Source organism: Leopardus geoffroyi, chromosome D2 (genome assembly GCF_018350155.1).
Source record: "Leopardus geoffroyi isolate Oge1 chromosome D2, O.geoffroyi_Oge1_pat1.0, whole genome shotgun sequence".
Lineage (NCBI taxonomy): Eukaryota > Metazoa > Chordata > Mammalia > Carnivora > Felidae > Leopardus > Leopardus geoffroyi.
The window spans coordinates 82,269,706-82,296,986 of NC_059334.1; the positions used below are offsets into that span (position 1 = coordinate 82,269,706).

Consider the following 27,281-nt stretch of genomic DNA (forward strand, 5'->3'; position numbering starts at 1 on the left):
ATTTCATGTTTCCTTCTTGATTCAATGCTTCGCCCCTATACCATACTACACCTCTTTGCTCTTGGCGGGGGGTGTGCAGGGAGAAAAGGAGAACAATGATAGACATACATCCTACTACCCTAAATGCTCATCCTCATGACTTCTATCAATATGGATTAGAATTGCTGCTCTGGAAACAGAGTGAAACGCAGAAGCATTAGTTGGCTGGTGGTGGGGATATCCTATACATCTAGAGGAAATCAATTGATTAATTTGTCAGCTTTTTTTTTTTTTTTTAGCAAACTTGAATCTTTTCTGGGATACAACAGAGCATAAACTAATTAGCTAATTAATAATATATGGCCATCTACATCGGTGATTGCATTTAAATTTTATATGCAAAGGTTACTCTGGAGAAAGCATCAGTTCTGAATAAGTAACTTTGCAAGCAAAAAGAGGTTTGTGGAATGTCTATGCAGGTAATTTATGGTCCACTGTAAAAATACGGACTTCTGATTGAAGAAGTAATCAAAGAGCATAAGAAGTAATGTAATCAAGCCATCAGCATGACCCTATTTGGTATGGTAATAAATTCGATCCAAAATTTCAGTGTATTTCATTTTTTACTATGAAATTTATTGTCAGTTTGGTTTCCATACAACACCCAGTGCTCATCCCAACAGGTGCCCTCCTCAATGCCCATTATCCACTCTCCCCTGAAAATTTAAGTGTATTTCAAATGTATTTCTTAAAGTATAGGGATAATGCTATTAGTAAGTTTCCAAAAATCATTTTTTTCGTATATACATAAGATGTTTAATATCTATTTTTTCATTTAACCAACTTCGTAATATTCTATATATTTGGTCAATATGAATGTACAATACCACCAGGACTTTACTAAAAATGTTACTAATTCATCACCTTGTGAAAACCATGCATGAAGACCATATCCCACAACTCCTGAGGGAATATCTGTGGTATTGAGATTTGTCACCTGGGCACTGCTTGGTCACTAACATAGCACAGAGGGAATCTCCATTGGAGAATGTCAGATTTTTAAAGAAAACCAAGAAACTGACCAACAAAACCCTCGGGCCAGTGGAGACTGAAGGGGTAGCCTTAGAAATGTCATGAAATTAATATGATGCGTAAATAAATTGTCTCCCAGAATAAGTCTCCTGCTGCAAGGGTTGCTCTTATATCATCTTCTACCTGCCCACATGTTTTTCATAAGGAAGAAAATCTCGAAAGGAAGGAAGGAAGGAAGGAAGGAAGGAAGGAAGGAAGGAAGGAAGGAAGGAAATACCTACATTAATTCTGTTCTCCACTTATGTTTAGCCCACTTCAACCCACAACGAAATCCACCAGTACACTGATGGGAAAGAAGTGCCTGTTTCATAACATTTTTAGATAAAAGTCCTTCTTCTATTTCTGTCAGCTGTACTTGCACAAGTGTGGCTGGTGTGTCTTTTCGGGCTGTGGGTCTTTGAAGAATTTGCTGCCACTTCCTTTTTGTCTGACTCAGTCTGCTTGCCGGTGACACAGTTGCCTTAATTTGCCATTGTCGTTGGCATGGAAACAGCCCTTGAGGGACAGGTGAGGTCTGGACTCCAGTTCAGAGCCCTCGTTTTCATGCCAGCAAGGCTCAGACCAGTTCCTGCTTTCCTATTCTGACCCCCAAGTATCTACTGCCATGGAGGATGTAGGGACATGTTCGCTTTAAAAGAAAAGAACATTAAGGTCTCTACAGAGGGGTTTCAGAGTCAGGCTTACAGCCTGTATCCCATCAGCTGCTTTAGGGACAGGCTCTGGTATACCTCTGCACCCCCAGGGATCCTGGCATGAATGCAGGTGACCATGGAGTGAAGCCCCAAGTGTGAGGTGCTATACTTGAGGAATACAGTCGCCACCAAGAGGCAAAGGCCAAGACTTTCCCTCAACTTCAGGGTAACCAACAGTTGATAAGGGAAAGTTCTTCTCTGTAGAAGAATTCCAGGTAACAAATGAAGAAGGAATGATAGAATTAGAACATCACCTAAAGAAAAAACTGATCTAAGAAGTTGTTGGTGAGGGCCACTGACCCTGGAGGGTAAAGGCTCAAATTGAGCTTTATGACAGAAGCCTCAGGATGAGCCCTGAACCCAACGTTCAATCCAACATCACAAAATTCCCAATGTGATGCCAGAGAAGGACACAGAACCATCCATGATGTAGTCCTACCAAACCAAACCCAGAACCTGAGTGTGCTCAAGGCTATAGATATAACGCCTGGTTAACACAAAACCCAGGGCCCAGAGGAACAGGCTAGATGACACCATGGGGATGAAGTCAGCAAGCTAGCATATGAAAAATTCTACTGGGCAAGCAACCTGGTTTCATTCACAAGGATTGCAAGACTTCAAAGGTAAAAATTAAAAAGAAGGACCATGAAAAAAGACTGACCATTAAAAAAGCTGCACAAATGCAATGTGGGGGGTGTGTTTATACACTGATTCAAGCAATCCAACTGCCAAAAAAGGTTCCGAGCTTTCTGGAGAGTTAGTCTTTTTGTCTTACCCGATCAATGAAGAGTCATTATGTCACGTAAACAGAAGCACTGTGGCCTTCCTATTGAGGATGTGTCAACTAGAAAAGGCAAGGGACCAGCCATAAATACACCAGCCTGCAGAGCATCCATGTGTCACCACACCGGCCACACTGCAGGGGAGGGGCGGTCAGATGACAACCATGACAACAACCCTGGGTCACCGCCTAGGCACCAGAGACCACCTGGACATAGCCAAGGCAACTATCCATTTGGGATGTGGTGTCCTGGAAAGGAGCCCTGAGGATGTGCCAGATTCTCATCAGAAAATCATAAACCTGAGGCACAAGAAGCAAAGGACTGGAAGTGATGTAATTAGACTTGGAAATCCACGTCCATCTCAAATGACCTTGTCAAACCCTTCAAACTTTAAAGAAGTCCATTCAAGGATGCCATACTCTCAAACTGGAATTGTAGAGGGGCACCGCTTTGGAAAGGTTGAACTTAACCAGCTCAGGCACGTTAAAGGTTAAGTCAGGCTGGGGAGCCAAAAATTCTAAAAATGGCGGGCTGACCTTTTCCAATGTCTGTATAACTTCAAAGACTGAGATGAGGAAGGAAGTTCAAGGGGATGCAGTTCTTACCCAGCAAACAAAATTTAGCCCAAGTAGAAAGAACTCTTAAATGTTAAGAGACTTTAACTTAATTCAGAAGGGGTTGGGTCTAGTTAGAAGACCCCTGAAGTCCATCAACTGCAGGAGTCTACAGTCATGGGCAGAGGATTTTCCACTGTCCTTTCTCCAACTCATCCAAGTGCAGAGGCGACCCATCGGGTACAGCCCGAAGCTGCAAAGCAGGGGATGGAACATGCCGTACTGCAGGAATCAGGTAGCCTGGAGAGGGGTGGTCACTCCCTGTAGGAAAGACCATTCTCATGGGCAATGCATCAGCTAAGACAGGGACCCCAAACTAGGAGGATCTAGTGGGCTGGCATTTCCCTGCCCACCCCAGCACCTCCAGCACAACTTTCAGCCATAACGGAAATGTTCACACAGCTCTAAGTGGCAATGAGCATGTGAACTGTGGCTGGTGTTACCAACTAACTGAAGTTTGACTTTTATTTAAATTAACGTCAATAGCTTCCTGTGGCCGGTTATGAAGAGAACTCCTTGTGGAATGTATCCCAAATACAACCCCCAGGCCCTATGACTGGCGATTCTCGTTCAATAGAGAGACACGGGGCCCGGCATCTGCCTTGGGAACAAGCTCCCCAGGTGATCCTCGTGCTGGTGGTCCCACGAAAATGCCCCAGACAGAGTTGAAGGAGGGGAAGGTTGTCTGTAGGCACTCCTGGCAGAGGGAGCACCCGCTAGATGGAGACAGACTATAGGAAGGATGTGGAATAGGTCCCGGAGCAGGCCTCGAAGCTACAGGCTCGCCCCACTGTGCTCCCACCCAGATATCACAGGAAACACTGACAGTGCCTTGGGTTGTGACAGCCACCCAGACACTCTCAGGGTCATGGCCGAGGCCTCACGATGTCCCATTCACCACAGGCTGGTGCACTTCAGCTCACAGCCCCCGGACATTGCTATACTTAGGCCAGCCACAAACATCCACAGATCCCAAAGAAATGTCATGCCCCATTCCACATGATAACCTTCCACAGGTCACCTCCCGAGGGGATTCTGTTAGGCGCAAAAGTCCACGCTTCTGCAAGACTTTAAGGACCGTGCCCACCACGATCCACGTCTTGGTGTCCCCGGCCATTGCCCAAAGGGCAAGTTTTGGGTTCTTTCCTAGGGTTCTCTATTCTGATCACAGATCATCAATGTTCTAGCATTTCCTGTAGAAGAGTTGCCCTTTCCATTCCCCCGGGCAGCCAACTGCTCATCACTTTCTGCCCATTCTCGCCGCTGAACGTCTCTCATCTACCCCTTTCTGTGGACTCTGTTGCTTGGAGCCATTACCTGCTCCTTCCTGTGCACCGGCGATAAACAGCCTCCCGTCCAACCCCACTCTTCAGCTTCCCCAACCTCATCTTCACGTGTAGCCAGAATGCTATTTTAAAAACTGAATTTTATCACGTCATTGCCCTACTTACAGGCCTTGATTCCACGAGGCACCACTGTCCCTACGAGAAAACACTGAGGTCCTTATCACAGAGCACGAGGTCCTGCACGGGCTGACGTCCACTTCTCTTACCGTCTCCCTCTTGCCCAGTAGCACACCGACTCTTAGTTTCTGAAATGCTTCAAAGCTCCTTCGCCCCTGCCCCACGACGTTTATGCCAGCCCCTCCTTCTCTGGGAACCCTCTACCCTCTGCCCTCCTTTGCCTGGCTTGGTCCGAGTCATGTGTAGTTCAAAATCTGCTTCCTCACATGCCTTCCTTCCCTAGGCCATGCCGGGCCCCACACTGTCTTCCTCGGCTCTCAGCCCCACTCGCTGTCTTCCATTACTGTTTTGTGATGGCCTGTGTAGTGTTGGGCTCCTTGACTGGCCTCCAAGAGGACAAGGCCTTGACCTTGTTCACTCTATCTCCAGTGCCAACCCCAAGTGTCTGGTACTAAATAAACATTTGTGAACAAACGACTAAGTGAACAAAGAAACGATTTCATTGATTTATTATTAACTCATTATCAATCATTTGAGTTAATAAAGACTTGTGGATGGTGGAAGGGAAGCAGCTGAGAGACAAAACCAGGCAAGTAGACAGAAGACTTTCTGAGATAAGGTTTTGTCCCTGGTACTTGAGTCAGTAATTAGACACCCCCCCCCACCCTGGCAAATTAAAGCTGGGGGTTCTAATAGGCAGGGTGGGCTTCCTCTGCAAGAGTAGAAATTTTTTAAAAAACAGCACTTGGTGCACCAAAACTTAAAAATTTTTAATTCCTAAAGATGTCAAGATTGTGAAATTAAGAGCCAAAAGCTTAGCACGCTAATCCTTTCCAGCTCTTGTCAGAATCAGGCTATTTGGCTATCATCAACTCTCACAGGCAAGATTAGGCATGATCTGATCTCCACTAATTTAAGAAGTTTGAAGTAGATCATAGTTTCGGCGAACCCAAAATATACTTAGGCGAAGTAACAAATATCGCTGGGTGCACAGGAATGGGTCACTGAGTCATCCAAACCTGATCTCGAAAACCAACACGAGCTCGAATCTTTTAGCGCTGAGCGTGCACAGACTCGTCTTCCTTCTTGCAGATGAGAAAACAGAGAAGGTAAGCTTGTGGCTGGAAGCAGAGCTGGGTTTCAAAGCCTGGTTTCTTGACTCCAGCCCTGTGTCTCCTTGAATAATTAGTTTCTTACACCACCCAAGACAGACCCTTAACCTCCTGATGACTCACTTCTGGCTTGGTCCAGACTGTCGGCATTCCATCCTTGAATCTCACGGTAAGTGCTTAACAGGTGCCCACTACCAGCCAGACCCTGGGGACGCAGGTGGAGGAGGCAGCTGAGACCCTGGCCTTAAGGACATCGTGGAGCGGCACAGGGGGGGTGTTCTGGAGGGTTCAGTGATCCGACAGGGTCACCGCGCGGCAGGACAACAGCCACTCTGGTTTAGGGCCATGGCACCCCTGCACACACACAGGTGGCAATCACCTTAGAGCAGCCACATGGCCTCAGGGGCTCATGTTGAGTTTGTGGGTCTCATTCATGAGAACTACGAGTAAATTTCCTTCTGAACTTACGTTTGTTTTCCGTTAACCCAAGCATAGGACTTTACATTTATCCTCATTAAATCTCACCTTGTTGGTTTTGGCCCATTGAGCCACACTGCTGAAATCTCTATAATCCGGATTCTGTGATGCAGAGCAGTTAGCCCTCAAGTTTGGCGTTGTTAAGAAGTGTGGTCAGTGCACCTCTGATGTCTTCATAGAGATGGCTCAGGAAATTGCGGGCCAGGACGAGGCCTCGGACACAGCCCCGAGGCCACTGACCGCATCTCAGTCCGGCTGTCCAACATGGTTTGGGTCAACATGAACCATGGATTCATATCCTCTGGGTGACTATTCAGCCCACCCCTAACCTATCCGACGCTATCTCTGCACCGGCCACATTTCTCCCTCCTGCATCAGGATGCTCCAAGAGATGCTATCAAATAAACACCTGCCCAAATATTTACTCCCATGTCTGACAAATTTAAAATGCCCTTTCTTCTACCGTTTGAGTGAATATTAATTAGATTTGCCCCTTAAGAGAGGTCTGGAATTATTCCAGACGGAATAAAAGCCAATGCCGGAGTTCCCCTCGCACGAAGACCAGCAGATATAAATTCAGTGGGCCGTGGACCTTCCCGCAGCACCTGCCTCCAGTCAGTGATGGGCCAAGGCTTCAAAAACAGAACGCTCGGTGGATCTGAGAGACGGGGGGAGTGTGATCTCCCGCCATCACTTCTAATTATCCTAAACTGGAAAAACGGATGTCTAAGCTGGCCAGCCTGTCCAATAAAGCATTTTGATCAAAGATGCAGTTGCACAGAGCACCTGTTTGAGGGATGGCCTGAGAGCCCACGGGGACCCAGGAGAGTTATGATAAGTCATAAAGCGGTCCCCGCAGCTCTGTAGGCAGACAGCATCACTGTGAAAAATGCTTCTCCAGGGAAGCTTTGGGTTTCTTTAAACATTCAATTATGGCTATACAAACACAGATTTTAAGTGAACAGCATCCAATCTTTGCACAAATTAGGGATGCTAGGAGGCAAATAAAAGAGATTCCCTGAAACAACTATTGAATACAAATTCCGCCCTGGTTCACGTAGAATTGGTGTACGTGCTGAGTTTTTGAGGAGGGTTAATTAGGTGACCCCCTTTTAGTATTAGCTTTGGGTTATATGGCTCTTATGAGTTGAGACACTGAGGCTACCTTTATTTTAGTTATGATTTCCAAGTCGGTTTTTAATTAAAATAGATTTCTGAATACTTAAAGACCCAGGATTCGATGAACAGAGCTTTGTAGCCATTTGAGAGCTGCTGGAGGCCTTTCTAAAACACAGCATTTCCTTTTTATGACTAATAAATACTCCAATATTCTTCTTTTCAACCTTTAAGCTTTTACAAATGTTTTTCCTTCAATATAAAAAGTTTTCCTAATTTTAACAGTAATATTTTCTTGTTGTAAAACATGAATAAAGTAAATTTCCTCCATAATCTTACTGCTCAGAGCTACCTGTGCATGTGTATAATTTTTAAATCAAAACTGAATAATACCATGTAAAATATTACCTAACATGCTGTTCACATTGATTACATCGTGAATGCTTTTTACAATAAGAAAGATCCCCATCATCACCTTTAATTGCTGCACAGTTCTCTATTTCATGGCTGGGTCCTAATTTATTTCATCAATCTTCTCCTATCAATTTAGGTAAAATATTCTGCAGTGAACATCCCTGCACGCAAGGCTGATTCCCAGCCTGCAGGCATGATACAGGGTACTGACAGGTTACCTTCTGGTTAGCCAGGTTCTCTACTGTGCTGGTTAAATATTCACATTTATCTTGCTTGAACATTTACCTTTGAGTTCTTATAGCTTCATGTGGATAAACTCTCTAATTGGATCTATTGGGCCAAAGGCTATGAATGAATAAATGAAAAATTCTACTTTATCCTGGACAATGGATTCTATTTTGTGTCTAACAGCATCAAGGGCTAGAAAGATGCAAGCATTTCGCTCTGCCTAAAAAGTTGCAGATTTTTGGTATTATCTCAAAAATGAAGTCGACATGGAACAGACATGTAATTTTTCTCAAAAAAAAAAAATTACTCGGAAGTATTTCAGGGAAATACAACTTTCAAATAGTAATACTGGCATGCTCTAATTATAAAAATGTTATTTTTAGGAGAACAGAATCTCTACGATTGTACTATTGATAAGTGGTATAATTAAAATAAAGCCGTAGAATGTCATAGAAACATACCCAACACTCTCCACGTACTTTCTAAAATGTCAGTTGACAGGGAGGGTGGGAAGAGAGAGTATCAATCAAGAAGAGATCGTTTTGTTTTCAACTTTTCTAATCTTGAGATTATTTTGTGAAGGGCCCAGAATTGGAAGTGAACAAATGAAGGCTCCCTTCAAAATGATCTTTTATACAAACTAGCCACTGTGCCACAGTCACTGCGTATCATACTATCCGCCTTAATAGCCAGTGAATCATTTTCGAAAAGAACCACGAATGAGGCTAGTGAGCCACTTACGGACTCAGAGAACCAGATGGGCACCGAGGACTGCATTTCGATATGGAAACGCCCATCATAAAGCTAAAGGGAGAAGTACACAGACTACGATATCCACCAAGAAGACAAAAAACAAAAAAACAAAAAAAACCCTAAAGCCTTATTTATAAGGAAAAAAAATGTATTTGAACAACCCTTGAAATATTAATCAGGATTGTGTTTGGTAGTAGAAGTATTTTATTTTTGGCTCTTTGTTCTTTTTTTTCTCCTACAGTTTTCAATTTTCTACTGTGGACATGTATCCCTTTTAGAGTAAAAACAAATAAATTAAGGTTTTTATTAAGTGGATTTCCGTTCTTCTATCTGGAGTCCTACCACCATCTGAAGGTCTGGGATGGGCGCCACTCACACTGTTCCCCGCGTCTCCCAAAATTGTGACAAAAGGAGAAGCCACCAAAAGCCAGCAGCAATCCTAAAACCCCACTGAGGACACGATCACCACCAGAAGCCTTACTCTCTTTTGCTCTTTCAGGGAATGCCTAGTTTCGTCCATTGAGATAGTTGGAAACCACCTACAAAGAGCAATTTACAAAACTTAAAATGTCTCATGGCATTCTTACATGGAAAAAAAAAAAAAAAAAGACAGGTAACATATTTACTTCGCTAAGAGAAACATAGCAAAGGCAGCACAGTTTTCTGCCCGGCAACCTGCTCATCCAAGATGAGTGCCCGAACCTCTGCTTTAAGGTCACCAAGTCACGAGGAAGGCTAAAAGCACATTATCTACTGCTAACCAAAGCTTTCCCTTTTTTAAGTCTATTTCTTTCAATGTTTAATTATTTTTGAGAGAGAGAGACAGAGCGCGCGAATGGAAGAGGGGCAGAGAGAGAGGGAGACAGAGGATCCGAAGCAGGCTCTGCACTGACTGCGAAGAGCCCGATGTGGGGCTCGAACTCACCAACTGTGAGATCATGACCTGAGTGAAGACGCTCAACCAACTGAGCCACCCAGACGCCCCTTTACAAAAGCTTTTACCCCATTTAACAGTGAGGGGTAAACACACAGGAAACATGAAGAGGCAGGTTGCGGGTCCCCACGAACAGCCCAGGCTATCCTATTTGCTTGGGACCCTCAAATCAAAGCACGGAGACAGTAAGCGATCTGACCTGCTCACGTGGAGACACAGAGTCAGATTTTTGCGACACGTGTCTCTGGCAGAACTCGTTCCAGGGAGGCTCTCTTATCTACTCTGTCACTGCAGCCAAAAGTCAGCACTTCACTGATACGTGACGAATAGGACCCAGTAATTCTAGAAGACAGAAACTCCTTTTTGAATCATGCGGCACTTGGTAACTTGATTTACAGCTTTAACTACAGATTGCTTATTAGGAACACACAGATCTTTCCTGGTACTAATCATATAGCATAGTAAGGGGTCCTTTGGGTCTGAGGAACCCATGGGGAGAGCCAGGGTATAAAGGAGGACAGGAACAGGGCTTGTGTTACTTTATGCCTTGAAGTAGACACAGTTTTCTACTGGGAAGCCATACAAAATATGTAATAATATTCATCTGCTCCAGGAAAAGAAATAGAATACCATTTTTGGAAATTCATATAATTTTGCAAAAAAAAAAAAAGGTCAAATTTTTAAACAAAAAGATAAAATAAATACTTTGTACCACTGGAGACAAGCTCTGAAAGATAAATAAACCCTTGGTATTTCTCAGGGGGAAAAAAAAAAGAGATTCTATTCATTTGAAGCAATTTCTCCTTATATAAGCCAGGGATTGCCAAAAGCCAACTAATTATGGAATGCTGTTATTTGAACAGAAGATGCTTAAATTCTACCCTTGACAAATCAGGCTCTGAAAAAAAAAGGAACATCAGAACTCGGAGAAAAACCTGCTGATTCACAGACTTCTTTCTTAGAGTGATACAATTCTTTTGTTTTTCCATTGGAATCATGTCTTCAAGTTAATTCCAGCCTCGGATCCAAACTGGATTATGAACCCATGCATTTCATTCTGTTTCTCTAAATGCCAAGGCGGGTGACACAGCACGTTGAGCCCACGGCTCCTCACTTTCTCAGGCGGCGCAGCAAACAAGAATTAACGTGACTTACTCGTTTCTTTCCAGGTTTACGATCAGTTCTTTGCTTTCCAGTTGTATTCGAATATTCAACACGTCCGGATGATTCTGAAAGATAAATAAGAGAAGTCAGCCGAGACACGTTTCACATTCACTTGTCAACGTTTGACTCTGCTCTGAAGGCATATGCCATGGAGGCAGAGAAAAAATACATTTTCTTCTTGGGACCGGTCTGAGACCCCCAAGTGGAGGAGACCAGGTCAACCAGGACCAGAGTCTGGAGGACGCAGCGCCTTCCGGGACAGCGTGAACACGGCCCGCACCCCTTTCCTTCGGCCACATACCCTTGAGACCCTTCTTCACTCTCCCCACCTCCCACGATTAAACTCCTTCCTCAGTTTCCCTGTCTCCATAAAGGGCATCTTCATTTCCCCAACTGCTCGTGTCAGAAAGGTGAAGACCCGTCTGAAACCTTCTTCTCTCTCTCTAGTTCCTCCTACTCCATGAAGATCTCCTTCGGGGCTGCCCTCCAAACTGCAACTCCTGTAACACCTTATACACCTCTCCACCCCTCTCCAGGTCAACGTGCAGTCACTCTCACCGGGATTCCTGCAAAGCCGTCCTAACCTGGGTCCGTCCACCTCTTTCTTCCCATTCATTCTCCAATGGCAACACGAGCGTGTTTTGAAAAACACCTCCTCATCAACCCACCCCCTTTTGCCATGAGCCCGCACTGGCGCTGGGACTTCAGGGTCTGTATGGCTCTCCTCAACCACCTGGCTGTCACCGCACTGGCCTTGCCAGCTCCTCAGACACACCGAGCTCCTCTGCAGGGCTCATCTTCGTGCATGCTGTTCCCGCCGCTTGGAACGCTTCCCCTCAGCTATCCTACTCAGTTCCGGCTTAAACGTCGGCAAGTTGAGGAAATCTTACCTCACTCCTCAATCTCATTGCAAGCCCATCTTCCCCGGTAGGCTTTCTTCTAGCCTCCTGCCCTTTCCCTCCCCGTAAGGAAGAACTTCCTTCCTCCTTGCGATAACTCCGTATGTTGACTTCCTCTTACTTATTATGTCCACCAAAGCACCAGAGAAATAAAAGAAGCCCAATTAATAGTTGGTGAAGGAAGGAATCAATGAATAGGGCACACATCTGGGCCAACCTCTTCTTCTTACGAGGCAGACACTCTCCTCCTCTGGGCTCCAGGAAACCCAGTTCACGTGTGCCCATCTATCAGTGGGGGGCAGGCACCTATGTTCTCTGGTGTGTCCCAGAAATCCCAATGAGTTTCTTGCCCTGCCCTGAGAACGCACCTGTATGACAGTGTCCCTTAACCCATGCCCTGCCAACCCAGGGCGGTCACGTGTGCCACAGTCCTACTTTTGAGCCCAACCATTCAAAGTCCTTACCCAAATCAAAATTTATTTGCTAACTCAAAGGCATTCTATGAAGCCCCTCTATGCTCCCTTTCCTGCTGTGCACCCTTAGAGATTCCGGTACAGTCACTTCCAACTCCCCTTTATCTAGGCCAGCATGTCTCAAATGGGGGGTTTACATAGCCATGGGGCATTTCTCACTGGGAGAATTTAAAATTCTTTAATTTTATAGAGACAGAGCGAATGGGGAGAGGGGCTGGGGGGAGTGAGGGAGAGAGAGAGAAAGAGAGAGAGAGAGAGAATGAATGAATGAATGAATGAATCTTAAGCAGGTTCCATGTTCAGCATGGAGCCCTATATAGGTCCCAATCCCATGGCCCTGAGGTCATAACTCGAGCCGAAATCAAGAGTCAGACACCCAACCAACTGAGCCAACCAGGCACGCCATCAATGTTGATTTAAAAAAAAAAAATTTAACATTTATTTATTTTTGAAAGACAGAGAGAGACCGAGCTCACATGGGGGAGGGGCAGAGAGAGAAGGAGACACAGAATCCGAAGCAGGCTCCGGGCTCTGAGCTGTCAGCACAGAGCCCGACACGGGGCTCGAACCCACAAACCGTGAGACCTGAGCACGAGTTGGACGCTTAACCGACTGAGCCACCCAGGCACCCTGTCTAATATTCCAGTTTTGAAAGGCCCTATCATAACTCCAGATTTCAAAAGGCTGTTCTTACAACACAGCATTTCATCTACACTGTGGATAAACTAACCACATGTTACTATGTTACAGGAGAAAATGGATTCTAAGTTCCAACATCCAACGTTAGTCACTCAGTTTTGGGAAAAGGTTAAAACATGCATTCACTAGTGCCATGTGACTGGGATAGCAACATAAAGGGCGAAACAATACGTAACTTTATTTTCAGGGCTTCCCTTGGCACATGTGGGTAGTTTCCTACTTCGAATATGGTCGCCATTAGCCACATATGTATTTAAATGTAAATTAATTGAAATAAAATTTAAAAATCAGTTTATCAGTCTCACTGGACTCATTTACATTTTTAAAACAATTTTTAATGTTTATTTTTGAGCAAGAGAGAGAGAGAGAGAGAGACAGAACGTGAGCAGGGGAGGGGCACAGAGAGAGAGGGAGACACAGAATCTGAAGCGGGCTCCAGGCTCTGAGCTGTCAGCACAGAGCCGGACGCGGGGCTCGAACTCGTGAACCACGAGATCATGACCTGAGCCGAAGCCGGACGCTTGATGGACTGAACCACCCAGGGGCCCCTTCACTGGACACGTTTTAGACTTAGCAGCAAGATGTGGCTAGTCACTGCCACCACTGGACAGCAGAGCAAGAGAACGTTCCTACCTTGACAAAAAGTCCACGGACATTTCCGTCTTCATTGAGCATCTCTGAGTCAGTAATAAAGACCTAAAATTTGCATCATTCAATTGCTGCCCAAGCAATAGACGATTGTAAATATTGGTGCCTCAGGGGATATAATTAGGTGCAACCCGAAGTGTTTTTGTTTGTTTAAGTGCACATTAAGAAAGCTCTTCTCGATTTTAATTGATGAGTGATACCATTTTTGAAGAAGTTACTTAAGCTTGAGAGTTAAAGTGGTAAATTTCCATGTAAATGAAATGCTTATATATATTTTCTGGGTTTAAACAGATCTTGTTTTGTACAGATTCATTCCAGCTAGTGATGAAACAAACATCTAGCGATGTTGTAAAAATTACACGTCTTAACTGATGTGTTTTGACACTATCTGCTGTTCATAAGAATCGTATGGATTTCTGAGTGTTTGCTGGACTTTTAATTTTTTTTTTTAATTTATTTTTGAGAGAGAGAGAGAGAGAGAGAGACTAGGGGAGGGGCAGAGAGAGAGGGAGACACAGACTCGGAGGCAGGCTCCAGGCTCTGAGCTGTCAGCCCAGAGCCTGATGTGGAGCTTGAACCTACAAACCTGTGAGGTCAGACCTGAGCTGAAGTCAGACGCTTAACTGACTGAGCCACCCAGGTGCCCCTGTGTGCTGAACTTTTAAAATTAGTATTCCTATTCCAATCTTATGCAACATTAAACACACATCACTTCTTTAGATTTTAATACAGTGTGTAAAAGTGGTTGTAAGTCCTGGATTTGCTTTTGAGTCTGTCACGGGGATTTTTGCCTAAATGCTCCTATATTTTCTGACACTGAGATTTAATTAAAAATATGCATAGAATGTGCTCTCCAGGGCTTGCAATGTGCACTTATCTCAGAAAATGGAATTATTAGTTACGTTTACAATAAAATATTAGAACAAAACTACGTCTCAATATTTTGTCAACGTGTCCCCAGTGTATGTATGTATGTCTATTGGCATGTATTTAATATATGTGTATGTGTCAATAAGTTAGTTACTTTAATTATAAATTGTCTTTGCCTAAGACATTGACACATGCATCATATTTTAAAGGTCAATTCTGACAATTATATTTGTGAATAAAAGTAATATGTTTGCAGTCCCACTTTTTGCCTTCTCCCAAATTTAACTAGCTTCAACATTAACATTTATACTAATTCCCCATGAAGGCTCTATAGGAGCTGTGATAACATTCCTATGTCAACATCTTTCAGATGAATACATTTTTCCCTAGGGAGGCAAAAAAAAAAAAGATCTTTATGTGTACATTTTAGTTGAGATGATGATACAGGAGAAATCAATGGGGAAAAAGAACAGAGAGCTGTTTTCATGCAAAACCACTAAATGCATTAGATTGTTTAGCTTAAAAGCATGTATTCATTCCATTTTCTTTTGATTTTTATGCACTGGAGATAATGAACTTAGTGCTGGTTAAATACAGCATCCCTTTTCTGAAAAATGATATATTGATTACCCTAATGGAACTGTGTCTTTTATTGAATGCTTCGAGAACTACATTTGCTGAATAAATCAGTTCGATGCTAATCAGTAGGGGCCAGAAATGTTTTGACCGTCCCCGTAATTCTACTTTTCTAATTGGGAAGAGCATATCCAAATGGGTATATAAAATGCACCACTACAATGTTAAAAGAATAAAATAGTTGTTCGGGTGCCTACCCCGCAGCTGCAAAGTCAAAATACTGCCAGTATCTTAGAAGCACCCTGTATTCTGTGTGGCTTAACCGACAGAAATTTATTTTCGCACAGTCCTGGAAGCTTGAGGTCCAAGGTCAAGGTCAAGGTGTCTGCGGGTTTGGTTTCTTCTGAGGCCCTTCTTCTTGTAAATTCCTCGCGGAAATTGGGCGGCTCCCCAAGATGCTGTGCTCGGGTAGTTCTGCAAAGTAAGGCGCCAGCCAGAACAACACCGCCCTGGTTTTACGTATCCATGGGCATTTCTCACCAGGAGAATTTAAAATGTTCTCGCGGTCCGTGGGTTCGAGCCCCGCGTCGGGCTCTGTGCTGACAGCTTGGAGCCTGGAGCCTGTTTCAGATTCTGTGTCTCCCTCTCTCTGCCCCTTCCCCCTTCACGCTCTGTCTCTCTCTGTCTCAAAAATAAATAAATGTTAAAAAATTTTTTTTAAATAAATAAAATGTTTTCATTTTATTTTATTTTTTATTTTATAGAGAGTGGGCGGGGGAGGGTTGGGGAGAGGCAGAGGGAGAGGGAGAGAGAGGGAGAGGGAGAGGGAGAGGGAGAGAGAGAGAGAGAGAAGTCATCTCTTGAACCCTCACTGTTGCCCTATTCTCTCTCTGAGGTCAACCACAGTGCACCTGCCCAGCACACTCTACTTAACTGTTAATATGAACAGATGTCTAAAAGTGACTTGCGGATTAACTACAGTTTCTTCCTCGTTGGCATTATCCACGCTGCGCTGTCTTCCTTTTACCTGCATGATTGGGAGCTCACCCAAACTTGAATTTAAATTATTTCACCCGTGGTGGATACAAAATATCTCAGCAATAAATGTAGCTTTCCATGGATGCAGGGATGCCACCGACTGCTTTTTCTCTGATGGATGGGGTGATACACAGCATCATCTCCTTGTTGTGTCTATGTCCTTAAAAAATAGCCAATTTTTAGGGATTAAAAAAAAAAATAAGATGGCAGTGAGACACCGGAAGGAAGAGAATCACATGAAAGAAAGTATCCAACGTAGGGTCAGTAGCCAAGTCCTCTCCCATCCTGGCTTCTAGGTTACCCTTTCAAAGAGGATGGTCAGTTCTCTTTTGTTTTTTTAATTTTTTTTTTTTTACATTTATTCATTTTTGAGAGACAGAGAGCGAGCGGGGAAGGGGCAGAGACAGATTGGGAGACACGGAATCCGAAGCAGGCTCCAGGCTCTTAGCTGTCAGCACACAGCCCGACGCAGGGCTCAAATCCACACACTGTGAGATCATGACCTGAGCCGAAGTCGGACGCTTCACCGACTGAGCCGCCCAGGTGCCCCGAGGATGGTTGGTTCTGACCCAAACTCACTCATCTCAACCGTTGTTACTGGAGGCACAGAGGGATCTAATTTTTCAAGCAGGATGACAGTATTAAAATACTGCATTTGAGGGACTGTGAAATCACTCGATCCCTCTCCAGCACTAAACAAATGCTTCAGACGACAGCCCTGGCATTCATGGGGCACGAGGGAGTCATTTATTGCTATGAATATTTAGAGGCAATCTTGATTACCACTTTAATATTAGTGGGCTGGTTCCACAGCTGGGAAGATACGCACACCGTGGCCTGCGAGAGGATGGAATCGAATTAACCACAGAATCGCAGAGGAAGGAGTGAAGGCATCACAGTGCCATAATGGGGCGGGGGTGGGGGGGTGGGGTGCGTGGCTTGGGGCCTTTTACTTATTACATAAATGATGATAATGTTTACTCATGAGTCATTGATCTTTTTTTTTCCCCCCTGATGGAAACTGACCTTAGCAAACACCTTGTTAAAATGTGCTGAATGGCACATATTAATCTCAGGTAAAATCCGCTTTGGAAACACATGTAATGTCATTTGTAAGGTTTTCGTGGGTTAAAATGTCGGATTATTTTTAGCACAGATTCTTCTTAATGTGTGTCTGTGACGTGACGGGGTTTGCAGATTTACAGCCTCCTCCTCCCTTCCCGCCACAAAAAGTCACAACCTCGCGCGCCTCTGGCGTGGGTGATGCTCAGAGTTCAAGCTCTTTATCCTGTTGCTGCTGGACTGATCACTAATGCTTAAGTTTGCAGCAAACGGTTTCGATTTTCATTTTAGATGACGTCAGCGATACACCCAAACCATCTTACGAGCCTTATTGATCCACTGAAATGATGCCGGTCCCCACTCCGGGCATCCGTACGCAAGGGGTCTGTAGTCCCCTGTGCCCGGCGTCTGGCTGAGGACAAGGGCCGATTCTGAAGCAGACACAATCATCTGCCCCCTCCTGGAGCTCACCGTTGGGTTGTAAGAGGACAGTGACAACATGACTTGACAGAAAGCAATCTGGAAAACGCCACGATGCAGGTTTCTCGAACTTACCGCATCTCAAATTCAATTTTTATTTTACGGCGCCTCCTTCCATTCCAAAAGGGAAGGTGGGAAAGATCAACGCTCCCTCTCCACCAGGACCAGCCCAGTGACCACACTCTCTCTTAAAACCCTTCAATGGTGGCCCATTGTACCCAGAATAAAACCATGGCCTTTGCACCATGCGGGGTCTGGACTCTGCTCACCACCATTGGGCTGGCCAGGCTCCAGCCAGCTTCCAGGCCTCTCCACCTGCTGACCCTCTTCCTAGAGGTCCTCCCTGGGCTCCACTTCCAGGTCTCAGCCTGGACGTCACTGCCTCAGAGAAGCCCCCCACCCCCCATGTCAGCGGGGCTCTGAACTCACAATCCCAGGTCCTGGCCTGCCTCGTGGACTTCCTGTGTTGTGATCACTTATCGGTGTGTTTATTTCACTTGTTGACTGTCTATCATCTCCTAGTAAGACAGAAACTTGGAGGGGCGGGTGGGGAATTTTTCTGCCTTGTTCCCCATTCTTTTTTTTTTTTTTTTTAATTTTTTTTTCAACGTTTATTTATTTTTGGGACAGAGAGAGACAGAGCATGAACGGGGGAGGGGCAGAGAGAGAGGGAGACACAGAATCTGAAACAGGCTCCAGGCTCTGAGCCATCAGCCCAGAGCCCGACGCGGGGCTCGAACTCCCGGACCGCGAGATCGTGACCTGGCTGAAGTCGGACGCTTAACCGACTGCGCCACCCAGGTGCCCCCCCATTCTATTCCCAGCACCAGAACAGGAGCACCTAGAAACATCTGTGGGATGATGGAATCAGGTACAAAGCCTATCAGAGATGGCAGAAGGAAGGCTGTCTGAGGGGGTAGTGAAGAAACCCCGAAGCCATAAGTGTCAACTCAGGGGGCATGAAAGGGACATCGGGACTCTCCTCCCCAGTTGGATCTGTCCCCGGGCAGAAGGTGACAGTCTGTCCCTCTGCCCTCGACGGGCTGCCTGCCTCAACCCTGGAAGCTGATGTCCACCGTGGACACAAGTGACCACACAGAGGACCCCCTTGACACCGAATTAGGATAATAACTTGTGTTCTGTTCCTTTAAAGAGGGTGGGAAGGGCTTGCCGGAAGCTGGATTCTTCACATCTATTCTTGGGACTGATTAAAAACTTCCAGGGACTCCCCACTCCCAGCCTGGCTCCCAGCATCCCCTGTCCCTCCTGCTCAGTTTCTTTGGACCTCAGTGATAAAGAATCTAAAACAGGGCAGAGATGTGCAGAGTGGGTGCCAGGAGGAGGAGGGCATGTGGGGGAGGGTAAATCAATGTGAAACACGGGGCAGACCGGCAGGGTGGGGGGTGGTAGGGAGGACCAGAAATCAGAGCCACGTCCGGATGCGGAAGGTCAGGGTAGGAGAAAATTGAGGAAGGCCCATTTTACCACTTACTGGTTATTAACTGCCCCTGGCTTGGGGAACCGTACCCTGGACACATGGTGACACGGTGGCCTGGGGACAGGACTGTATGTTGACACGGTGGCCTGGGGACAAGACGGTGTGGTGGCATGGAGCCCTGGGAGCAGGTGCCATGCTGGTGAGATCACGTTGCTGCAACTGGCCTGTGACCAGGGCCCAGGGGACACCAGGCCCCACGTGGGTGTGGCGCCGCGTCCTCAGGTCTCCGCTGTCTCCCAGCCTCTCTGCCTTCAGACATCGTTATTGGAAGGAAGGAGAGAGAACCTTAGCTTTGCACCGGGCTGCCTGCTGGAGGCTCAGGAACATCAGGGCGCGGAAGGCAGGAAGCCAAAGGCTACGATGGGACTCTGCCATCAGTCATGTACCCGAACGACTCGCACGACTGTCCCCCACCCCACGCACAAGGAAATGGCTTCTGGTGAATGTTCAGCGTCAGTGTGGGCTGCACCTCCATAAAACAGGTCTTGGGATGAGGGATGCTGTCGTGTGGACAAGGCCTTGGCTGGGTACCAGGGCCCAGATTCACGTTAGCATTGTCACACCAGCTCCGGCACCCTGGAAGGACGTCATAGAGCCCTTCTCGGAAGGGCATCCTAAATTGGAAGTTTGTGCACCTGCAACAGTTTCTCCTCTTCTGATTGCAAAGAGATAATTTTAAATAAAAAAATGAACTACTTAACTTCATCTTGGAAATAAGTGTTTTTCCACTGAGGAGGCTGTGCCCTGGAAGGGGTGTGGGGAACTCAGGCTGGGCATCTGTCCACAGACTGGCTGGATGCTGCCACTCAGATCGCAAAACTGTGGGCTGGAGGCCACTGAACTCTGCTGGGCCTCAGTTTCCTCACCGGGAAAACAGGGCTGACTGCACTTTTCCTGTCTCTCGGTGTGGTCAGCAGAATAATGTAACGGGTCCTCAAAGATGTCCTTGTACCGATGCCTGGAATCGGTGAACACGCGGCTTTAGTTGGAAGAGGGGACTTCACACGTGTGATTAAAGGCAGGGCTTTGAAGCAGGAAGATGACCTTGGATTCTTCAAATGGACTCAATGTAATGATGAGGGTCCTTAAAGCAGAAAACATTTCATCGCTGGGGTCAGAGAGATGTGACACGCAGTGGCCTCTAGAAGCTGGGAATGGCCATCAACTCACAGCCAGCAAGAACACTGCTGCCTGGTCCTCCGACCTCAAAGAATTCCATCAACATCTCAAACGAAATAGAAACAGATCCCCCAAAAAAGGCAGCCCTGTGAACAGCTTGATTTTACCCTGGTGAGGTCTGAAGCACAGGACACAACCAGAGGCTGTCGGTCACAGCAGCAACACAACACTGATATAATCAGGAGCGATTGCCAGGAGGTTCAAATGGGATAACGTCTGTTTGGAAACCATCATGCGTGATGAAATGAACACGCATTTCAGTGCTAGAAATCCAATCACAGGTGAAGCCGCCACCTTGCAGCATGACATTAACAAAATACCGGTCGCTTATTATTTATTGCCACGTACCCAAACAGCTATTCTTTGAGGTTTTCTGTATTTAGATCGAAATAAGCATAATAATTTTCAAGTTAACAAGTTTTAAAAAAGAAACATCATACATTCATTAATTGGAGGCCTATCTCGGGGAGATGGCTGAAGGCGCCTAGCTCTTCCCTTCCATACGGAAGAAGATCTTACCCCTGTCTGATCAGTACTGTAGAAGGAAGGGAAGAGTCTGTGAGACCCACGTGGCTACCGTACAAGATGGTGAATGCGCTTCATTGTGACGTGACATATACTGAAGGAAATACTTCCTGAGGTTTGCTTACTGCTATAATCAGCGGCCGGATATTAGAAAACAGCACAGAGCATTGCTTTTTGGGGAATGACTTGCCTCGTCTTAAAAGACACAGCCGTAAAAAAACACGCACTGTGTTTATTAACTGGAAAGCTTGGCTTTTCAATTCAAAGTTCACTTGTCTAACTAATTTGATGTCTGGAAACATTCCTGTACCATATTTGCCTACAACACCATTTCAGGACTGTCAGTCGGAAGAAGCTAATGGCGTGAGTTCCTAGTTTGTTTGCATCCAAGCTGTCTTCCAGAGAGAATATCCCGCTCATATGTTCACTAAGGGCCATTTATAAAGCATCACTGTAATCTCTTCGAAATAAACATTAACAGGATATAATAAGCCCTTTAAAAAGTAATCCTGCTATCGATCGGAGCCACTGTCAAGTCACTGTGTATTAACTGAAGCCCAGTGCAAACACGTTTTTCTAATACAAACAGAATTACAGCTAATTGCCAACTTTTTATGAAACACGCTCTAAATCCTCCATGAAAACTCACGCTAGAAGCTTCACAGAGACGTCAGAGAATTCGTGTTTCGAGCGTGACTGTCATCAGCACTTCCCGTCATTTGGCCGCTCGTGTGGTTTCTTGGGGTGTCTGAGCCTCAGAATCGGGAGGAAAGGGGAGCACCGGAAGGAGCACGGCTGGAGCAGGAGCTCCTCCCAGTCAGGAGAAGGAAGGCGGGGACAGGCTAGGGGCCCGGATGGTGCAGCCCAGTGACCGAGGACTCAAGGAGAGCGAACCAGGGACTCAGGGGGCCTCCCAGGGCCACCACACAGACCCTCACTTCCCGAGGCAGGCAGGACTTGATACCCCTTGAGGATATCGTTTTCTATCTTCAGCCTGGCTCCGTCTGGGACAAAGAGGGCCTCGACTCGTACCCTTTGCTGAAGGAAAGTTCGAGTCCAACTCTCTTCCTGTTAAAATATTAGGGAAACCAACCAGTCATAACATCTAGTGACACGGCAGACTTTGTCCTCTGCGCTGAAGACTCCCGATTACAAATCCCTAACTCCGCTCCTTCTCTTGAGCCTCACATGGGTTGCAAATGCCCCCCAGGTCACGTCCGACGACTATCTTATCAGCAACCCTAACGTGCAGGTTAAAACTCAACTTATGCCTCACATCTCCCCTACCAGGAACACTCCCTCAAGTGACCCCCACACCCCCCGCTTCGTATCTCTAGTGTCATCATCAGCCTCAAAAGTCACCCCGTCATCTGCCTCCTTCCTTCCTCTCGGCCCCATGTTGAGTTAGTGGTCCAGCTCTGGATTCTTCCCCTAGAGCAGCTCTGCGGCTCTGCCTGTGTCTGCTGCGTGGTCCCCACCTGCTCTGCAGGCTCTCACGACAGCCGGTCCCCGTCACTGCTCCCTGGCTGCGGGGCTCAATTATACTTCTCTCCTCCGGCTTGGGCATGACACGGAGGTTCCCGGCGTCCCCAACTCCCGAGTCTGCCCAGTCCCCCTTCACCCCCCACTCACAGTGTCAGAGCAGGCTGACATTTTCTGCAAAGGGCCAGATGATAAACAATACATATTTTAGAGAATAAATAGTGTCAGCTATGGCCCCTGTCCTGACGCTCCCACTTTGCCTGTGCAATGCAAGGACAGCCAGAAACAAAAGGTAAATGAACAAGCACGGCTATGGCCAGGAAAACCTTATTTATGGAAACTGAAACTCGAATTTCATATCATTTTACGGATCATCAAATATCATTCTTCTCTTTTTTTCCCCCAGCCAATAAAAAATGTAAACAAAACAACATGCTTGAACCTGACTGAGCCCCAAAACCACCTGGAGGGCTTGCTGAAACACGGACTGTAGGGCCCATCACAGAGTTTCTTACTCAGCAGACCCGGGATGAAGCCCAGGCATCCGTGATTCTAGCAAGTTCCCGGGTGGTGATGATGCAGCTGGTGCAGGGACCACGTTTTCAGCACCGCTGTGCTAGGACGCAGTGTGGTTTCCCAGGGTGGCAATTCGTGAGGCCCCCTCGGCCTGCAACCATCGACGGTTCGGCCCCAAGTGCACGCACCTAGTGCCGTCAGGCTGATTTAGTTGCTAACATGAAGAGTCAGGAGAATCCTCAGACAAATCTGGACGCGGAGTTCTCAGCGGGGAAAAACAGGAGGAAACCGGCAACCCTGGGCTTGCCCATCAGGTGGTAACGATCGGCCAAGATGGAACAGAAGCTGCCAGCTCTCCCGGCCCCCACCTGGTGGGTCTGCCCATAGCGGCTGCAGGGCAGAGGTAACGTACCATCTTACGCCCGGCCAGCCTCACTCGTTCATAACACCAGCCTGGCTCCTGGTGGCATTCAAGTTCACCGGAATCTCTTGTCTAAAGTTAAAAAGGATGAGGACAGAAATAGAATGACTGTAAACATACACAGAAGGATGGGATGAGCACACCTTTCCTTCTCTCACCTTCCCTGCTACTTTGTGAGCTGTGCCCCATCCCTTAGGGTCCCTGAGACGCTCCCCGCTTGGTGGCTTAGGTAGAACTCTCCTCTCTACGCTTGAAGCCACACATCCACATTCTGCCGGGGGGAGAGTTGGTTCTGTCCCCTGGCTTTATGATCACAGAACTATAAGCTCCTTGAAGCCTGAACCAACTTTGAAACCCCATCAAGACGCCTCAGGCACCGCCTTCTTGTAGGTACGAAGCACAAAACCAATGCTTATTGCTTTGATTACCTTGATCGATACATTTAAAAAATATTGCTCACACATTCCTTCACCAATTATTTACATGACTTAAGTACAGGCCATCTGTCCTGCTAACCAAATTTGCCCTTGGCTACAAAGCTCAAATTCATTACCATATCTTGTTTTGCTGAACAAATGAATATATTGGCTATTTTGCCATTGATGTTGTGTTGACAGAGTTAGGCATTTAATCCCATCCTTGATACAGAAAACAGTCTTTGCGGAAGCATCACCAAATCCTTAGCCTGTTTTGGGCCTCCCTGGACTAGCCTGTCTTAAACTAAACCATGGAAGACGGCACTGAAAAGGGCCACTGTGGAAACTGTAGGGTTTCTACAAGGACAATACTGGCTGCCTTCAAGTGGATATGAAAACTGAACTTCACAGTCAGTCCTGTGCCTTCACTTCCACCACTGACACTGGCCATGGCTTTGCCTTTGGGATGAGAGCCAAGAGCGCACAAGGGGCTCGTTCCCGGTCCTACGGGAAGTGGAAGGAGTAGCTACACTTCTATGAACAACAACTGTGCAAAACTGGACAAAGAGTCAATTTACCTGGACTTTAAAACTAAGTCATGTTGACTTGACAAAAAGTAAAAGAGAAAAAAAAGAAGACAACTCAGCTAACAGACCAAGCACATGGAGTATGAATAATTTATGACGACCTACAAGATTTTTAACCAAGGAAAGCCAAAATCCCATTATTTTCTAGAGACAGAATGTCATACAGGGATACCTGAAACCCTGCTGAGAAATCTCTTATTGGTACCCCAGAAAATAGTTCAGAAAGGAGTTCAGATGAGTTACTGGTTAGAAGAAATTTGGTACAAATAAAATTGTGTGTGTGTGTGTGTGTGTGTGTGTGTGTATTTTTCTTAAGTATAAACCAGTGTCTTACCTTAAGGTGCACTGAAATAAGGAAATATATAACTTGCTGCACGGTCATAAGGTTTAAATTAAGGTTTTCCTGCTAATTCTGATAAATAGAAAATCTACTTAGTGGAAGATAAAGGGAAGCGATCAGTTAAGCCCACCAGCAGCTTCATGCTGAACTAGAACTCACTTTTTCATTACAGCCTCCTCAGCTCCCCCAGTAAGCCAGGCTCACACAGACCTGAGGCCAAACCCAAGCCCCATGACTAACTACCTCTGTGACTTAGTCCTAGTTAGCCTCTCCGAGCTCTAGTTTCCTTGCCTGTAAATCATAGTAATACCAGCCGGGAGGATCAAGAGGCATGGTTTATGTCCGTATCTGGGCAGGGCTAGCACATGGGAGGCACTTAGCGTGACTGACAGTAAGGAGTACACTACGTAGACATTCGTACTGAGCCAACCTCCCTCTCTTTGGTCTACAAATATAGTTTTGCCCCCCGATCCAGCAAAAAATCCCCATTCTTACAATCCAGTTTCCATCTTTTTAACAAAACAGAACATCAAAATACATGGACACACATATTTACTGCCATTCTTCTGTTGGAACTATTAGGAAAAAAGAATTATTCACAAGAACCTCATCCAAATGGTCCACCATAGTTTTCCAAGAAAATAAGGGCTAATAAATCCCTTTGCAAGAATTCTAAAGGAGTCTCTCCCTCCTCACAAAAGCATACACAGACTCCTGTCCTCATTCCACGTGTACTTTTTTTTTTTTTTTTTTGCCTATCCAAGAAGGGTGCTGCTTGTAAAGAAAAAATGGGGGCATCTGGATGGCTCAGTCAGTGGAGCATCCTACCCTCAATTTCAGCTCAGGTCATGATCCCAGGGTTGTGGGATCAAGCTCATGCTGGGCATGGAGCCTGATTACAATTCTCTCTCTCTGCCCCTCTCCCCTGCTCATGCTTTCTCTCTGGAAGGGAGGGAGGGAGGGAGGGAGGGAGGAAGGAAGGAAGGAAGGAAGGAAGGAAGGAAGGAAGGAAGGAAGGAAAGAAAGAAGGAAAGAAAACAAAACCAAAACATGGGCTGTGGAGAAGACAGAAGGCAAGCCAATCTCTCTTCGTCTGACAATAAAAGGTAAAAATAAATCACTGTGATGACGCACTGAACAATAGAGACACGTGCACGTGCTCTGTGGTGAAATCAGGCATCTACACACCGTGTCTGCGAGAAACAATTCAAAGTGCTGGCAGGCAGGTTTCACGAGAGGCAGTGGCTGGAGAGAACAGCAGGCTCATATCCATTCCTGTTGATGGGATCTCTCAGGAAATGTGCACCAGAATATTTTTTTAAAATAAAATGCTTGGTAGGTAACCTCTTTTTCCTTGATTTTGAATATGCTGTTGAAAAGAACTACATTTTCAAAGTCATGCAAAGTCATCAGTCCCTCCCCTAAATACATCTTTTGTGGGGACTACACACCCTTGTCCCTTCCACTCCTTTCTACCTGGTACGGTTATAGACCATTCACCATTCTGGGACCCTATTCTGGAACCATGTCAAGTGGATCAGGTTCTTAAAACCCAGCTGTGGTTGCATTATTTCAGATACAAGACACCTAATTTAGAGTTCAGTGAGACTCCTTCTCCTCCTTGATCTGTACCTTCAAGGACTATAAATTTGGCCCAGGATTCCACTGACTTTTCATCTACCAAGATCCCGCCCCCTTTATCCTATCAATGGCTATTATCCTAGACCTGCTTTTTTTTTTTTTTTTTTTTGAAACGCAGGCCTTGTTATTTTACTTACTGATTTATTTTTATGACTTTTGACCCATTGTTTCAAATTACTGAGAACTTTAAGAGCCATAACTCTTTGCCTAACCTGGTAGCTATTTGGGGCTGGGCCAGGCTTATTAAAGTAGGATATTCCAGTGTTGGTGAAGTGCCAAGAAATGGGCACTTTCATGCACAGCTGGTACAAGTGTAAATTGGTACAGCCTTCCCTGGAGCAATCTGGAAATAGTTATAATACTTCTCTAAATTATACATATATTTGATTCAATCATTCCTCTCCTAAGAATTAATCTAAATGAAATAACCAGCAAAGTAGGCACAAATAGAAACTGAAAGACACTTCGCATAGTTCATGTCGAAAAGTCGGAAAACACCTACATGTTTGCCCCAGGGGAATAGCTACAAAAATGACACCGGAACCACAGGAAATGATATTACAAAGTTATTAAGTTGCTAGAATGAGAATAGGGAGGTTCTGATTCTGATGACGATGCTCTGAATAATTTGGACTCGTCCCCCCACTGAAAACAACTAGAAAAGGTGGGCAAAATATACGTAAATTCTATTTAAAGACAACATAGAGTTTCCAAAGTAATGAAGAATTATGGGACCATTACCCAGGTAGAAAAAGGAAACCCATGGTGTGATACCAGAATTGGAGGTTGACTCTTCCACCTTGGGCGTCTGAAGAAGCAGTTGAGAGGTTGAAACCTGAGCAGAATTTCCACCAGATTCACCAGGGTGAAGGGGACAAAGAAAGGATATCAGAGTCTGCTACAAGGTGGTACTGATAAACCCCTTGACTGTGGACTTTGGGTTGGGATTCTGAAATGCTACACTCTAGGAGAAAGGGTGAGTCAGAAGTAGACTAATCCTCACAGAGATTGAAACCAGCTCAGTTCCTGATCACGAGTGCCCCAGCTTAGACATAAGTCATATCCAGTGTCTCAAACTATTTTACACATTCATACACAATGTCTGACACAT

The 27,281-nt window shown here is 45.7% G+C and overlaps 1 protein-coding gene and 1 long non-coding RNA gene across 3 annotated transcripts in view; both read right to left on the minus strand.

The window, feature by feature from the left end:
- Nucleotides 1-27,281, minus strand: part of ADAM12 (ADAM metallopeptidase domain 12) — a 353,192-nt gene that overhangs the window by 250,918 nt on the left and 74,993 nt on the right. For both annotated transcript variants that reach the window (XR_006701751.1, XM_045439195.1), the window contains exon 3: nt 10,812-10,885. Coding sequence is in view for 1 of the 2 variants with exons in the window: in XM_045439195.1 (XP_045295151.1) it covers nt 10,812-10,885 (74 nt within the window). In the remaining variant the exon portion in view is untranslated. The remainder of the gene's footprint in view (nt 1-10,811; nt 10,886-27,281) is intronic.
- On the minus strand, nt 2,808-9,544 carry LOC123577205. Its single transcript, XR_006701759.1, has 2 exons — nt 4,653-9,544; nt 2,808-4,614 (listed from the first exon to the last, which is right to left on the minus strand). It is a non-coding gene; the product is annotated as an uncharacterized LOC123577205 (long non-coding RNA).